Source organism: Sebastes fasciatus, chromosome 18 (genome assembly GCF_043250625.1).
Source record: "Sebastes fasciatus isolate fSebFas1 chromosome 18, fSebFas1.pri, whole genome shotgun sequence".
Lineage (NCBI taxonomy): Eukaryota > Metazoa > Chordata > Actinopteri > Perciformes > Sebastidae > Sebastes > Sebastes fasciatus.
The window spans coordinates 2,679,871-2,697,320 of NC_133812.1; the positions used below are offsets into that span (position 1 = coordinate 2,679,871).

Below are 17,450 nucleotides of genomic sequence, written 5' to 3' on the forward strand. Positions count from 1 at the left end.
TGGCCTGTATTTCTACGGACTTTTCTTAGAGTGTATACGATTGAGCCTTTTTTATCTCTCACTTGCTTCCACAAATCTGTTATGTCCTGACAGAGAAGCATGCACATAAGACCATTTTTCTGAATTTCCTTTTTGTTGTTTAGTATATGTTATAGTTTTTACTGTTGTTAAATAGGACCCGTGAGCAGCTTATGACTCATTATATCGTGTTTATGGACTTCCTGAGCCAATCAAATCAAATCTGACTCTATGTCCTCCTCCCTTCCTATTTGCCCTTTAACATTGCTTGGTTCTTTTTCTGCTTGATATGTTTGGATTTGTAAACTCCAGCTGTGTGTCTCTTCAGGCTCTGGGAAGTCGTACACCATGATGGGCTCGGCGGAGCAGCCCGGTCTGATCCCTCGGCTCAGCAGCTCCCTGTTCAGCAGGACTGTGCAGGAGGCCCGGGAGGGGGAGAGCTTCACAGTGGAGGTCTCCTACATGGAGATTTACAACGAGAAGGTCCGAGACCTGCTCGACCCCAAGGGGTGAGGAACTGTTTGGTCTTGTTTACTCTTAAAACAGGGAGTCACATACATTAGCATGGCCCGTGAATGACTGAAGGACGTGGGATTAATAACCGTCTCCTCTCCGTAGAAACCGACAAGCGCTGAGAGTGAGGGAGCACAAAGTTATGGGGCCTTATGTTGACGGCCTGTCTCGCCTGGCTGTGGCCTGCTACAAGGTACTTTATCAACTCATTTCTGCTCTGATTTCTTTCTGTTTTCGTGACATCGTGTTGCCGTGGGAAACAAGTTATTTTTGTATGTACGGGTGCAGACGAGACATGTGTTTTTTTTGTGGCGTCCGTGTCTCTGACAGGACATAGAGTCTCTGATGTCAGAGGGAAATAAATCTCGCACGGTGGCAGCCACGAATATGAATGAAGAGAGCAGCAGATCCCACGCTGTGTTCAACATCATCCTCACACACACACTCATGGACCTACGGTCTGAGGTAAGACACAGTCAAACACACACACACACACACACACAAACACACGCACACGCACACACACACACACACACACACACACACACACACACACACACACAGCATCAGCTATTGACGCCAAACAGGATTAAAATAATCCCTTTTCCTTTCCAAAATGATCCTTTTACATACAACATGTTTTGACACCTTCTATTATCAACATGCCTGTGTAAATGATACTGTATGTTGCTGTTGAGGCCCCTCACATATTAGCAGAACCCCAGGCAACAAGGCAAGTTGCTTTCTTTGTCCAAAACAACAGTCCACAACTTGGGCTGTCAAAGATAACGCGTTAACGGAAATTTGTTTTAACGCCACTCATTTCTTTAACGCATCAACGCAATTTGCGATTTTACGATCCATCGGTACCAACCATGTCGTACTAGCTTGTCGCGAAGGAGGCTAAATAATATTCCAAACTTGCGCTAAATTTTGGCGAGGAAAAACTGGCATGGCAATTTTCAAAGGGGTCCCTTGACCTCTGACCTCCAGATGTGTGAATGTAAATGGGTTCTATGGGTACCCACGAGTCTCCCCTTTACAGACATGCCCACTTTATGATAATCACATGCAGTTTGGGGCAAGTCATAGTCAAGTCAGCACTATTACGTAGTGTTTTTTTTACCATTTAGTCAGCTTTTCTACAGCAATGCCTAATGAATGCATGAGCCAAGAATCTCTTAAAGGGATAGTACGGATTTTTTGAAGTGGGATTGTATGAGGTACTTCTCCATAGTCAGTGTATTACCTACAGTAGATGACAGTCGGCACGACCCCAGTGTGGAGAAACAGACAGGAGTACCAGCACAGGAGCAAAGCAATGTACTGCTGTAGACGGGGCAAAAAAAAACAGCAGCAAAACATATTTTAGCCACCTAAAAAAAATCAATATCAATTTACACTATAGTACGTTATATTTAGAATATTTTCACCGCTTTACCTCGCTGTCAGACGGTCCTTTTCCGACGGGGAACTGAAGCAGTTATCTACGCTCTCTTCAAAGCCACCAGATTACTTAAAAAAACAGTCATTTTACTATGCACAACACAGGAGTCGCTGGTCTACCGCTGCCACTATTGGTTAGTTTGTTTGTGTTATTGTGTGACTTTGGTGTTTTAAGGAGTAAGTTCAGATTCATCAAAGTCACAGAGTAACACGACCAAACTAACCGATTGAGGCAGCGGTAGAGCAGCAGCTCCTGTGTTCTACAAGGTCAAATTTGTGTTTTTGTCAAAGGAGTCTGGTGACTTTGCAGAGAGCATAGATAACGGCTTCAGTTCTTCGTCAAAAAGGACTCTCTGATGGCGAGATATAGCAGTGAAAATATTCTAAATATAGCGTACACTTAAACTGCTATTGATTTTTTTTGGTTGCTATAATCTGTTTTGCTGCTGCCCCCGTCCACACCAGTACATTTGCTTTGCTCCAGTGCTGGAACCCCCTATCTGTTTCTCCACACTGGGGGGGCGTGCCGACCGTCATCTACTGTAGGTAATACACTGTCTATGGAGAAGTACCTCATACAACCCCACTTCAAAACATCTAAACTATCCCTTTTAAGATCATCTATAAATCTCCAGATTTGCAACTGGCCTTTGGTAAAGTTCCTCTCCGCAATGCTTTCTGTGTCCGCCGCTCCAGACGAGCGGAGAGAAGGTGAGCAAGCTGAGTCTGGTGGATCTGGCCGGCAGCGAGCGGGCGGCGAAGACGGGAGCGGCGGGGGAACGTCTGAAAGAAGGCAGCAACATCAATAAGTGAGTCAACAGAAAATAGATATATAACACCACACTAAAGACTCGTAACCCCTTCTTCTATATTAAGTGACCAAGCTGTGTTCCTCAAAGGGGCCTTCTGGCTGGGACTGTGTTTGTTTTCTGTCTACACTCACTTTTTGATTTTGGTCTGTTTCTACTGCACCGAGGCCATGACGATTTGGTTCTTCTCTGTCTCATAAATACTTCCCTCCCTCCTCTCTCTTGTCTTCCCCCCCTCTCCCTCTCTGTGTCCTTCCCTCCAGGTCCCTCAGTACTCTGGGTTTAGTTATCTCTGCCTTGGCTGACCAGGGAGCAGGGAAGAACAGGAGCAAGTTTGTTCCCTACAGAGACTCTGTACTCACCTGGCTGCTCAAGGTACACCGAGAAAAATACAGATTCCACTACAGACAAACAGCTTGATTTCTGTGTGTCATCGGCATATATATATATAAAACAGTAGCTGTGACTTTACGTCATAACTAATGGGACAACCGTCCTCCATCTTACCTGGGTATTGTCTACAATCACCACCTATGGGCAGCAACTGGTTGTCAGCTGTTCAGCACCTAACTGCTTCACCAAAAGGACCAAAGACACCAGAGAGGCGGGCATCACTGTCCACACGTCCGTACAGAGTAGAAGAGAGATATATTTTTTTACTTATGGGTCAACTAAAACTACAAAAAGTTAGCGAACGAGGTAACTTTACCGTTAGCTACCAAGCAACGGACCAGCGGAGTTCTAAGTCAAAGTTAGCGCTGATTGCTAGCTTTCTTCAACATTGGTCTGTTGGCTAAACAGATCAGTCACAACCAGCAAACCAGTTGTTTTAATTTTTAGCTGTGCTTACTTGGCTCAAAGTTATTTATATTGGCGATATAGCGACCGTTTTATAAAAATATATATTTTTAATCATATTTCCTACAATCTCGCCTACTTCTGCTGTAAGTCGTGAGAACACCGCTGCTAAGCAACGGCAATATTAACATTACTGTCGGCGTATAGAAGCCACAGAGGCTAACAATTTAGCAAGCTAGCAAGCAGGTAACATAATGCAGGAAATGCAAAGGCATAATGATAGAGGAAAAAGATGAGGTCGTTGGGAATATCAACATTTTCCTCAGACATATTGTACAATTATGAAGAAAAACAATATGTGACTAAAATTACAATATATTAACTTATTATATACTGAAAAATTACTTCCAAAGCCTCCGCCATCTCTGACAACATCAACAAACACATCACAACTCGTGAACTCTGAACTTTCAGAAACTTTCCACTAAAGCCTGGAGCTCACTGCCCGCTTCATGCTCGCGTGACGGCAGCGTCGCGTGTTGTTTTTTATTTCGGCGTCCATGTTAACAGGTTAGAGTGGACACACTGCCCGCATGGGACATGCTCCCGACAGGCAGCTAACTCGCGTCTAGTGTGAACACCCTAGGTGTGCATCACGCGGCCATGACGCGACGCTGCCGTCACGTGAGCCTGAAGCGGGCAGTGTGCCCCAGGCTTTACGAGGTTGCGAGTACGACATGAGGGGGGGGGGCGGCATTCATACGGGCTAACAATACCATACTGTTTTATATCTGTGGTCTCCAGCTTCTGTCCCTTTGCACTTCATTCCCACACAACAGGGTGCTAGTACAATATGCATTTTTTAAATCTAAAGAAACTGGACTTTAAAGTCTCTGAGTAATTCACTCGCTGGTGTGCTTTCTTTTTGTTATTTTTACCCATTAAGTTTTAAGGCTCTGCTGGTTATTTTCATTAGCTCTGCTCGGTTGGAAAAAGGCTCCTTTTGTCAGCTTTGAGTCTTTAATTTGGGTTTTTTAAATTAGTCTTTAATTTGGCTCCTTTTAAATGTAATTGTGTTAAATGTAGCTTTCTAAAACTTGCATAAATCATTCACGCATTTAGTAATTCTTTCTCTGAAGTAGATTTTCTTTATTTTTTGCACAGTGCTGTGTTTTTTTTGTCCACTCAAAGGTTTGGAATTGTTTTTTACCCTGCAGGACAGCCTGGGAGGGAACAGCCGCACGGCCATGGTCGCCACCATCAGCCCCTCCGCGGACAACTACGATGAGACGCTGTCCACTCTGCGTTACGCCGACAGGGCCAAGAGCATCGTCAACCACGCCGTCGTCAACGAAGACCCCAACGCCAGGATCATCCGAGAACTCCGGGAGGAAGTGGAGAAACTGAAGGAGATGCTCACCGAGGCCGAGGTTTCAGATCACCGCAGCCTGCACTGATTGAAGTAGTGTTGTGAATATTGAATCATTTGTGCAGAGAGTGTAATGCGGCTTCTGTCCCCTCTCAGTCTATGAAGGCCCCAGAGCTGAAGGACAGGCTGGAGGAGTCTGAGAAACTGATCCAAGAAATGACCGTCACCTGGGAGCAAAAACTCAGGAACACTGAGGCTATTGCACAGGTAACACACACACACACACACACACACACACACACACACACACACACACACACACACACACACACACACACACACACACACATATTCACTCTCTACAGCAGTGTTTGCCCTTGTAGAGATCAATAATAAAACTTATTCTTGTTATACTTCAACAGAACTTCATTAACTTTTCTGTCGATTTCTTGCACTCAAACTAGTGCAACAGACACGTTTAATCAAACTGACGAGATGCAATTACAATGTGAGTCACCGCCGATTGATTAGTTTTCTGTTCATTTGGTGTGACTTAATTCAAGTTTAAAGGGTAACTTCGACATTTTTCAACCTATTTCAACCCTATTGTCCCAGGTTTTTCTGTCTAAGTGACCGTAATATGGACAACAATTTTTTAAATTGGTCAAGTATTGAGGGAGATGTAATCCCATCTGGCAATTCAGTTCGATGTCTGTTTCTGCAACAACATTCATTCATTCATTCATTATCCATAACCGCTTATCCCATTTGGGGTCGCGGGGGTGGAGGGGCGATCCCATCTGACATTGGACGAAGGCGGGGTACACCCTGGACAGGTCGCCAGACTATCACAGGGCTGACACGTAGAGACAGACAACCATTCACACCTATGGGACATTTAGGCCCTGTTCACACCTGGTATTAACATGCGTCCTCAGTGATCAGATCACAAGTGGACAGCTTTGAGTACGTCTGTTCATACCTGGCATTAAAATGCATCTCCACATGCGTCTTCAGTGGCCATTTTTGATCCGATCTCACTTCCTCTCCCCATATGCAAATGAACACGTAGTTAAGCATCCTTGGGTTTCTGAAAGGCGCTATATAAGTCCAATTTATTATTATTATTATTATTAGTAGTAGTAGTAAACACACGGCTAATACAGCAGCCGTTGTGACGTAATATTACATTAATGTCAGTAGTAATATCCTACATATTCCTGAATTCTGGTACATTGTATTAACATCAAAATAAAAGGGTATTGTATTATACAACAGCAGTGTACAGCGCTCCATAGAGCCTGGGAGGACAGAGAACAGGCGGGTGGTCGGGTGTCAGCTCCGCGCAAAGCAGCGGAAAAAAAACACCGACACATCTCCGACAGTATGATAATAATGCACTTTGCGTGTCTAGTCTACATACAGTAGAGCACAGAGACCGTTTCCTGGCTGACAAGCGCCCATGTCTGCCTGTTTATTCACCTGAGAGGCGCGTTGATCTCGCTGATCCCAGCTGGACATCAGATGGGTAGGCGGTCCTTAATGTGGCCAGGACGCATTCGCGTACACACTGCTAAAAGAATGTGATCATATGTGGCCCAGACCACCTCTGAATGTGGTCTGGAAGATCCGATCTCAATGCGTCCTCACTGCGTCTTGAGTGCGTTCACACCTGTACTTAAAGCTGTCCACTTGTGATCCGATCACTGAGGACGCATGCTAATACCAGGTGTGAACAGGGCCTTAAGTGGTGGACACACTGCCCACATGAGGCTCGCATGAGTCTCGCGTGGCGTGTTGTTTTTTATTTCGGCGTCCATGTTAACAGGTTAGAGTGGACACACTGCCCGCATGAGACGCGTCTCATGCGGGCAGCTGCGTGTCCCAGCAGCAACAGACAGTGAAGGTGATCTATTGACAGTATATGAACATCATACCAGCAACATAATACAGTTTACATGTCTAAACATCTGTAGAATATGTCACAGACAGTGAAAGGGATCTAGTGACTGTATATTAACTTCATACCAGCAAGACTTTACTACAGTTTCGAGGTTTATCTGTAGAATATGTTAGGGAGATGAAAAAAAAGTAAAGTTAAGTAAACTTGTTTTTAAATCAACACTTCCTGCTTTCATTTCAAAATAAAAGCCCTCAGGCATTTTTTTCTATAGACAGAATCCCTTCATTTGTTAACACAAGGCTTTTATTCTGAAATATGAGCAGTCAGTGATGTGGAACACGCAGTCACTTTGGGAGCTCAAAAAATGTATAAAGTTTGGGGTTTAAATCAACACTTCCTGCTTTCATTTAGAAATAAAAGCCCTAAAGCGGGTTTTCTTTGCACAGAATTCCTTCATTTGTTAACACAAGGCTTTTATTCTGAAATATGTGCCAGACAGTGATGTGGAACAAGCAGTGACTTGGAAAGCATCATAAATGAATACAGTATGGAGTTTTAATTGTGGATTATTACTATTATTTACTAATTACCACACGTTTCTGAACCTTTCTCTGTCTAAAATAAATATAAATTATATTTATCATGAAGTTAAATGGCCATTAAAAGGCAAACTCTATGTAGAAAGAAAGGGCTGTCAGCAACAGCAGAAACACAACTGACAGGTAGCAGACACGCTCCCGACAGGCAGCTAACTCGCGTCTAGTGTGAACACCCTAGGTGTGCATCACGCAGCCACCACGCGACGCTGCTGTCACGCGAGCCTCATGCGGGCAGTGTGCCCACGGCTTTAGCGTCAACAATGAACCTAACCTGCATGTCTTTGGACTGTGGGAAGAAACCTTAGCACCTGGAGAAAACCCACGCTAACCAAGAAGGGCCCCAAGCAGGATTCGAACCTGTGACCCTGTTGCTTTGAGGCGACAGTGCTAAACACTTCACCACTGTGCAGCCTGTTGCAACAACAGCAAGTGTATACGGGCTTAGAACATGATAATAGAAGTATATGATGGTCATCCCCATGCTCTATTATGTCTCATAAGTTGTTACAGCAATTTTTGGGGTTGATACCATTTGTTATACAGATTTGGTGCTAAATTTAAAAAAATTTTACCAGTCCAGAATTGATAAAAATTATCAATAATCTCTCCAAAATACCGAATTAAGACACCAAGACCTCGAGGAACACCATAGAAAAATCCATGCTGTGATTTGGTATCAAAAACTTTTGGCATTTGGAGATTTCAGCAAGAATTGCATGGTTCAGCGATTGGATGGCGAGTACTTCTGTTTTGTAAACTGCTCAGAAACCCCCTTATTGTCAATCTAGCTAGGAAAGCCGTCCATCCTCTGAATGCTCTAGGTCTCTAGTTTGATCCATCCATCCTCTGAATGCTCTAGGTCTCTAGTTTGATTCATCCATCCTCTGAATGCTCTAGGTCTCTAGTTTGATCCATCCATCCTCTGAATGCTCTAGGTCTCTAGTTTGATCCATCCATCCTCTGAATGCTCTAGGTCTCTAGTTTGATCCATCCATCCTCTGAATGCTCTAGGTCTCTAGTTTGATCCATCCATCCTCTGAATGCTCTAGGTCTCTAGTCTGATCCATCCATCCTCTGAATGCTCTAGGTCTCTAGTTTGTGGCTGTAAAGTTTCATGAGGCTGTGATTATCCTAGAGGTCACCACAGGTCATTTTATACAATGAGGTCACGTTTCAAAAAATGATCTCACTACAATGAAATGTCTCCTATGGGGACTAACATCATCACACATGAATGCAGTTGGGCTCATTGGATCCACAAGAGTCTCAGCTTTACAGTGATACTCAATTTATGTAATTCAAGAATGTTTAGGGACCCCAGTATGAAGAAATAGTCACACACACCATTTTTTAGAATAGGATAAAAATAACACATTTATACTGCATTAAAAAAATAATAATTTTTGCCCCAAAACTGCATGTGATTATCATAAAGTGGGTATGTCTGTAAAGGGGAGACTCGTGGGTACCCATAGAACCCATTTACATTCACATATCTGGAGGTCAGAGGTCAAGGGACCCCTTTGAAAATGGCCATGACAGTTTTTCCTTGCCAAAATTTACCGTAAATTTGGAGCATTATTTAGCTAACTTCTCGAGAAGCTAGCATGACTTGGTTGGTACCAATGGATTCTTTAGGTTTTCTAGTTTCATATGACATCTCACTCTAGCTCTAAGCCTGAACCTGCTACAACCTCTGAAAGAGAGTAAAGGCGTTCGGGATCACCCGCTATCCTGCGGGTCTCAGGGGGTTTAGACGCAATAACAGACAGACCGGAGCAAGCGAAAGGTAAACAAAAACATTTAATTTCTCTGTAGGGTCTTCTCCATAATCTTGTCAAACACTTATAAAAGCAATCTGAGCCTGTCAGTGGCAAAATCAAGCCCTTTTTAATGAACGTACATTGATGGTGAGGAGTTGCCCCGAGCCTGTTTAGCGGCTGCCGTCAGCGCAGCACTCTTCCTCAATACTGGACCAATTTAAAAGAACTGTTCTCCATATTAGTCTGTCCAGGTTGAAAAATACCCAAGTTACCCTTTAAAGGGACTGTTTGTAAGATTCAGAAATTGCTTGTTAACAGCGACACCTGTGTCTGTTAAGTCAATGAAAGTCAGCGTCCTGTTGCTCGCGCTTGTGCTCGCTCTACATAGACATGAACGAGCATCGCTCAAAACAGTGAGGAGACACACGTCAGCTAAAACCACAATATCACTCTATATTTCAGCTGCTTGGCAGTAATGTTAGCTGACCAGACGAAGGTCTCTTCATGAATCAATGCTGATCCTAGTGTTGGCTTTTCCTGCTTTTCCTGCTTCAACCTCCCGACCGCGGCCGGAGGGAACAGGGGAGACACCGGAGTTTTGGTCGGAGACGATAACGTTTCTCTCTGCGGAGCACCGTCACTTCACAAGACACGGGAAACCTCTGTTGGTCTGGAGGAGCTGCAGCAGTTATTTCTGCACAAACGTCCACTGTACATTCACTAGATATTCTCAGAGCTAAACTAACTCTCCTGCAGTGTGGAGTGAGCAGCATGCACGTAAGAGTGGAGCGAAAGAGCAAGAACGAGCACGGTGTGTGAGTGAAGGCAGGCAGAGGAGCAGAGTACAGCAGAGACTCCGATCCTGGAGACCAAAACCAACACTGTTTAACAGACGGGCTTCACTAGATACAACCAAGAGGTTTTGGTGCTTCCGTGTAGTTTGTGTTGGAGTCTTAGAGCGTAGACACACACGAGCGTGCATGGGACACCGACCCGCAATGATTTATACGTGTAAGAAGTTACAAACAGTCCCTTTAACTGACTTTTATTCAGTGTGGAGGTTATTTTCACAGCATTCTCAGTTCAGCTCCTTCTCTTTCCAGCCCTTTCACATTTCTTTCATCGAGCTGCTGAAGAAATAGAATAATCCATTAATAAATTCATGTATTAAATGTGTTTCCTGTAGGAGCGTCAGAGGCAGCTGGAGAGTCTGGGCATCTCCCTCCAGTCTTCTGGAATCCGAGTGGTGGATGACAAGTGCTTCCTGGTCAACCTGAACGCTGACCCCGCCCTCAACGAGCTGCTGGTCTACTATCTGAAGGTACTTGTCCAGGGCTGTTTAACTGTGTACACACACACACACACACACAGGGCCTCACAGATTAATACGAGCACACGTCGCTCACATTTCGTGACCGTTTTTGTCTCCTCTGTGTCCCCGTGTCCCAAGGAGCACACGCGCGTGGGCTCAGCCGACTCGCAGGACATCCAGCTGTGCGGGATGGCCATCCAAGCCGAGCACTGCGTCATCGACATCACCGAGAGCAACGGCGTGGTGCTCAGTCCTCACCGCAACGCTCGGTATGTGCTCAACCTTGAATCAATCGATTGCTTTCTCATAGTTTTGAACAGATATTATACACTGCTGCATGTGAGCAGTTGTTTTTGCTCAGGATGCCTAGCATAGATGATAAAAACACTGCTTTACAACAACAAGGCTCTTAAAGGGCGCCTTTGAGTAGTTTCGATTTCCTTGAGTAATTTCCTACCCACAGAGAATTATCACCAGACTCTGCAGTTCCCATTTTAGCTCATGATTTTGGTTCAGTCTCATGCTTATGTTGCTCTGTGCCTGCTGGATGTGTGAGTAGGCAACTGTTTGTCATAACAGCTATATGACGATATGACCTTGACTTTCTGTACAAATATAATGCGATGCGGTAATGCAGAAAATCCGCATTCAAATTTTGCGGAAATGTAGAAAATGTGCTATGCATACAGTGTCCGGTGCCAATTATCAGCGTTGCCGTGTTCCATCTTCGTCAATGAGGACAAATGAGTTTCCTCCTTAACAGCGCTGTGTCCACTCCACACAACAAAAACCTGTCCAGACAGAGAATGTCTAAGTGCCTAACCTTAACTACACAATGCCTAAACTAATCGGACCCCAAATGTGATGCTAACGCTAGCTGTTGTGGCTAGCCCCGCTCCATTACCAACTTATAACATCTTTTATTAGGGCCCGAGCACTGACAACGTGCTCGGGCACAATGAATCGCATTTTTGAGGGCCTTAAGGTGCTTGAAAAGTTGTTAAACTTTGCACACTTATCGGACCCGATGAAAATATGTTATTTTAAGGGTCTCGGGCTTGGGTGTTTTTGGGTGAAATTCAAAAAAATCGAGCCCCTCGCTACGGTTTCACCTACATGTATGAAATTTGGCAGACAGATGTAACATGTGGAGACGCACAAAAAAGCCTCTTGGAGGTATGCCCACAACCCAACAGGAAGTCAGCCATTTTTAATTTAATGCGTGATTTTTGCCCATTTTTAGCGTTTTATAGGCCATGTACTTTAACGAACTCCTCCTACAGATTTAATCAGATCAACTTGAAATTTGTGTGTGTTTTGGTCATTCATGTCGCTCTTCTTCCTGTGAGCGTCTTGCGGTCTGATCGCCGTTTACGTGATTGGCCAACATAATGTCAGGGGGTTGCCTTTCTCCAAAAGTTGATTCTGTTTCAACTCTTCGCTGCAGGCCACTGCATTTTTTGTTTTTTTTGGCATCCCCTGTGGTCTCCACCTTACCACAGCTTACCACATTGAAATTGATGGGAGGACTGGCCTTTTCATTGCAATGCCTGATAATATGTGAACGCAGCCTTACTTTGAGCAACTTTTTTTTACTCCAAAACCATTTGTTTCATAGAAAGAAGCCAAAAGAAGAAAATAAGCAAAAATGAAATATGCAAATAAATTGGTAAATGGACCTGTATTTATATAGCGCTTTTTTAGTCTTCCGACAACTCAAAGCGCTTTACACTACATGTCAGCATTCACCCATTCACACACTGATGGCAGAGGCTGCTAAAGTGCCAAATTTGCCCATCAGGATCTAATCTAAATACTCATTCACACACTGATGGCTCAGCCTTCGGGAGCAATTTGGGGTTAAGTGTCTTGCTCAAGGACACATCGACATTTGACCCGGAACAGCCGGGGATCGGACCACTGACCTTCCGATTGGTGGACGACTTGCTCTACCCTCTGAGCCACAGCCACCCCAAATAAGGAAGTATCTTTTCTATGACTAAATAGAAACAGGAAATAAGAAGACTACAGATCTGAGTGAGCATCCAATGCCAGCCAGTTTTTGATATTCGGTGCTAAGGACACAATTTAGTAAGGAAAATGTATTCAGTTACAGCAGCGTGCACCCTCCTGTTGAGATGAAGGGCCCAAGTGTGTAGAGGATCATCTTTTCTCCTCTCAACTGTTGTCTCATGTTGTATAAATCTTTTTGTTTTCCACCTGTAGAACGTGTGTTAATGGTGCTGCAGTCACCAGTCCAGTGCAGCTTCATCACGGTGACCGGATCCTGTGGGGAAACAACCACTTCTTCAGGTCAGGTTCACCTACAGAGTGTTGACTTTGAATCTGTCTGGTGTTTTATGTCTATAACACTAACATTTATTCACAAACCTCCTCATTGTGTCTCTTCCTATTTTCGCTACATCACTCTTCCCCTTTGTGTCACTCAATCCTTCTCACATACAACCCAACCACCACCTACCTACCTACCTATGGACACACACAGGATCAATCTGCCGAGGCATATGGTCCACACAGGAGCCGAGGAGGAGGACGAGGGCGGTGCTGCAATGAAGGCGTGTTTGAGCAGCGACCGGCTGGAGGTGGACTTCGACGCGTCCAGCGACGTGTCGAGCGAGCTGAGCTTCGGTTACGAGTTTGCTCAGGCTGAAGTCATGATGAAAGGCATGGGTAACAACGGTGAGTCAGATGGCGATAGAGGTGCGCTTTGTCAAGATACGAGATGAACGTACTGTGTGTTTATTTTACATGGAACTGCAGTAAAATACATGCGGGTGTGTTTTAGCTAAGGAGGTTCCTCTCAGCATGTTTCTGTGACGGCAGTTGTGGTAAATAAAGTGACAGTGCATTACTCATCGTTTTTACACAGTTAACTGCACTCGTCGTGTCATAACAACTGAAATTCTTTCTCAAAAGATATGAATATGTGTACTAGAGCTGTCAATCGATTACAATATTTAATCATATTATTGTCCATAGTTAATTGCAAATTAATCACACATTTTTTTTATCTGTTCAGAATGTACCTTAAAGAGAGATTTGTCAAGTATGTAATACTCTTATCAACATGGGAGTGGACAAATATGCTGCTTTATGCAAATTTGACTTGCACAAAACTGCATGTGATTATCATAAAGTGGGCATGTCTGTAAAGTGGAGACTCGTGGGTACCCATAGAACCCATTTACATTCACATATCTGGAGGTCAGAGGTCAAGGAACTCCTTTGAAAATGGCCATGACAATTTTTCCTCACCAAAATTTAGCCTAACTTTGGATTGTTATTTAGCTAACTTCTTGAGAAGCTAATATGACATGGTTAGTACCAATAGATTCCTTAGGTTCTTTAGTTTCATATGATATGAGTATCTTCACTGTAGCTTTAGGTGTTTTCTTTATACAATGACAGTTTTCCTTTGAAAATGGCCACGCCAGTTTTTCTTCGCCAAAATTTGCCGTAAATTTGGAGCGTTATTTAGCTTCACTCTAGCTTTAAAACTGAGCCCGCTAACAACTAAAATTCACAGGTTGCATTAATGCGCTGAAGTAATTAGTGGCGTTAAAACAAATTTGTGTTATTACCTGTTATTATTACGTTAACTTTGACAGCCCCTAAATGTGTACATATAGACATTTTACGTTACATTGGACTTGAATCTATTATGGATGGATTGTCCCAGTCCTTTGTAACATTTTAAACTCTGTTAACAGGTCAGACTAGCAGATAGGATAAATGCTAAATATTGTAAATGTTTAGATATGGTTTGCATGATATAAAAATACCCGACGTGGGAGTGGAAATGTGTAAACAGAGACGATCCACCTCGTGTTTTTCTGACCTCCCCCCCGCCTACATCATGCCATATCTGTGGGACTTGTCATTGAAAGTGGCCATGGGCAGCAAAACAAACTTCTCGCTCTGTGTTACTAAAGGATAACGACTGTCAACAAAAGACCAAAACTAACAATTTACCCTGGCACTCAGCCCCAACCCCATTTGTTACTCTAATCTTTAAAAATGTCTCACAAACATTTTTTTTTTTTTTTAACCAGACTAGGAGTCTACAGCCATGGCTCATTGGTGTGCTTTTAATAGTTGTTAAACAACAATGGAGCTCAGTGGCACAGAGGAATAAGATATATTAGGCTTTGGAAACACACACAATACTTGTTAACAGGGCTGACTCATTGTTTTTTTTTTGGTCATTTTTTTACGTTAAAGCTAGGGTTGGTAATTTTGAGAAACCAGCAAGAGTACACTAAATTTAAAAAATGATCCGACCGCAAAACCCTTGCAATTTCTTTTTAAATCTAATTTTAGGAATGCTGTCATAGTATGAAAAAGACAGAAAAGGTATTTTTTTATTAGTGCCATCAGAACAGTGAGATCTGCATTTGCATTTGTCGCAGTCCCTCTAACATCCAATGTCACAGCTCTGCTTTGAGAAACCACATACACTGAGATCTCTTTGCAAATTAAATATTGTAAGTATTTAATAAGTATTGACTGAGTTAATCTTTGCATGTACACTATTAATTAAAAATCAATAGTGTTTTTTAGAATTGATACAGTATCACAAAACATAATGTGCAATGTTCAATATTTTTGATATCTTTTCTTACACCGCTAAAATTAGGTAGTAACACCAGCTCCCAAAGTTGCTAAATCTAAAGTCGAAAGTCGCCAAGTTAATGCATAACCTTAACCATTCGAGGTCAATGCCTAACCTCAACCATTCAAGGTCAATGCCTAACCTCAACCATTTGAGGTCAATGCCTAACCTCAACCATTCAAGGTCAATGCCTAACCTCAACCATTGGAGGTCAATGCCTAACCTCAACCGTTGTGGTTGTGTAAAGCCTGTAGTGCTCTGACAGAAGACTCTGCCTGCCAAAATAGAGATAATGAGGTAAATATTGGACCAACAGCGAGTGCAGTCCAGCAGAAGCAGCTCCAACTTAATTGGGGTCGACTAAACAACGACGGATTAACAGTTCTCATAGATGCTAATTTTCATGTGATAAGAAAGAAAAGTAAATTAGAAACTTCTTCACACTCACTCCTCCTCTTCCTCTCTCCATCCTCTTGCGGCTCCTCCTCCTCAGACCCTTTGCAGTCGGTGTTACAGACCCTGGAGAGGCAGCACGAGGAGGAGAAGCGCTGCGCCCTGGAGCGGCAGAGGCAGATGTACGAGCAGGAGCTGCAGCAGCTCCGCCGAAGGCTCACTCCTGAGAAACCCTCCCACCTCCTGGACCCGACGGGCCTGCCGGCCAGCGCGGCCGCTGCCGTGACGTCTCCCATCTCCCACAAGCGTATGCGGCGCTGGAGCAAGGACAGGTGAGGAGAATGTGAAACCTTTACTGACCCCTGTTGGCAATTAAGTCTTTGAAGGAGAATACAATTTCATAAATGCTTTTGTAAAAACCTGTTATGTGTTTATGGCTCAGAGAAGCAATGATGACTCGCAGCCTGCGGCGCCTGAGGGAGCAGATAGTACGGGCCAACACGCTGGCACAGGAGGCTGGCTTCATAGCTGAGGAGCTTAGCAAGAGGACGGAGTACCTGGTCACTCTGCAGATACCTGCTGCCAACCTGGATGCCAACAGGAAGGTAGGGGGTGTGTCAATGTGTGTGTGAGAGAGAGTCTAACTGAGAGGCAAAGTAAGAAAAAAACAGCCACTTACAGAAAACTTAATCAACAGAACAGCCAAGGAACAAGATGTCAAAGCACCAAACACTCCCTTTGATTGACAAGTTGTACTTGTGTGAAGCAAGTTTAAAATCTCATATTGATTTTGTAAGTATGCCACATTAGCTATTAGCAGTTCCTGTTTTCAGCGTACCCACAGACGTAGAGACAGAAAACTTAAAAACGTGCTGATTCTCAATCAAGTTCTGGCAAGGCATAAAGACAGTCTTTTTTCTATGATTTGTCTATGATTATAGACTTAGTATCATTATCTGAGATAATGATCTCCTCAGGTAGGGCCGTCGCAATAACCACAATATTACAATACCGCGCTTTTGACAAACCAACCGAAGGAGATAGCAAACAAATCACCAGAACCGCTATGCCAGTAGGGTGACGAGGCGCTGAGCTTCTATTCTGCGCTGAGCGCTGCACGTTTGGTGTTTTCTTTTACAGTCGCCGATAGTTGAAAAGTGTTCAGCTTTGGGGTAAAACACTGCTCCCATCGCTGTTACTTTTTACCCAGCCGTCCAATCACAATGGAGGCCAGCAATGACCACACAATGACCAACCGCCACTACCTACTTGTAGGCTACAAGTGCTAAACAACAACAATAATGGAGGAGAAATTATGCTGCCTTCAAATGAAATTTGAGCTTGTGTTTACAACATGAGAAGTCGTGTGCACGATATGCTTGGCGTTCAAATCGTGAGAACACCGCTGCTAAGCAACGGCAATATTAACGTTACTGTCCGCTTCTAGAAGCCACAGAGGCTAACGATTTAGCAAGCTAGCAAGTGGGTAACATAATGCAGTAAATGCAAAGACATAAAGACAGAGGAAAAATATGAGGCTGTTGGAAATATCAACATTTTCCTCAGACATATTATAAAATGATGAAGAAAAACAATATGCGACTGACATTACAATGTATTCAAATTAACCTCCAAGGCCTCCGCCATTTCTGACAACATCAACAAACACCCTCTCTCTCCGCAGCGTGATGCGGTTTTGAGTGAGCCGGCCATCCAGGTCCGCCGTAAAGGTAAAGGGAAGCAGATCTGGGCTCTGGAAAAGATGGAGAACAGGCTGGTGGACATGAGGGAGCTCTACCAGGAGTGGAAGGACTTCGATGAAGACAACCCCGTGAGTGAATAAGAGATAAGAGACTGAAATTAATTCCAGTATAATCTGTAGAGTGTTTTATTC

At 43.7% G+C, this 17,450-nt stretch overlaps 1 protein-coding gene and 1 long non-coding RNA gene across 8 annotated transcripts in view; one reads left to right on the forward strand and one right to left on the reverse strand.

Annotated features, from left to right (window-relative positions):
* Positions 1–10,346, reverse strand: part of LOC141756264 (uncharacterized) — a 214,979-nt gene extending 204,633 nt beyond the window's left edge. The window contains exons 1-2 of the long non-coding RNA XR_012591424.1: positions 10,187–10,346; positions 9,711–9,774 (exon numbers count right to left, since the gene is read on the reverse strand). This is a non-coding gene — a long non-coding RNA (uncharacterized LOC141756264). The remainder of the gene's footprint in view (positions 1–9,710; positions 9,775–10,186) is intronic.
* Positions 1–17,450, forward strand: part of LOC141756234 (kinesin-like protein KIF13B) — a 62,190-nt gene that overhangs the window by 13,660 nt on the left and 31,080 nt on the right. For all 7 annotated transcript variants that reach the window (XM_074615806.1, XM_074615810.1, XM_074615808.1 and 4 more), the window contains exons 8-21: positions 347–527; positions 637–724; positions 862–996; positions 2,674–2,786; positions 3,050–3,161; positions 4,802–5,014; positions 5,110–5,220; positions 10,405–10,539; positions 10,669–10,799; positions 12,757–12,843; positions 13,037–13,230; positions 15,657–15,888; positions 15,999–16,161; positions 17,241–17,387. In XM_074615806.1, the coding sequence (XP_074471907.1) occupies positions 347–527; positions 637–724; positions 862–996; positions 2,674–2,786; positions 3,050–3,161; positions 4,802–5,014; positions 5,110–5,220; positions 10,405–10,539; positions 10,669–10,799; positions 12,757–12,843; positions 13,037–13,230; positions 15,657–15,888; positions 15,999–16,161; positions 17,241–17,387 (2,042 nt within the window). The remainder of the gene's footprint in view (positions 1–346; positions 528–636; positions 725–861; positions 997–2,673; positions 2,787–3,049; positions 3,162–4,801; positions 5,015–5,109; positions 5,221–10,404; positions 10,540–10,668; positions 10,800–12,756; positions 12,844–13,036; positions 13,231–15,656; positions 15,889–15,998; positions 16,162–17,240; positions 17,388–17,450) is intronic.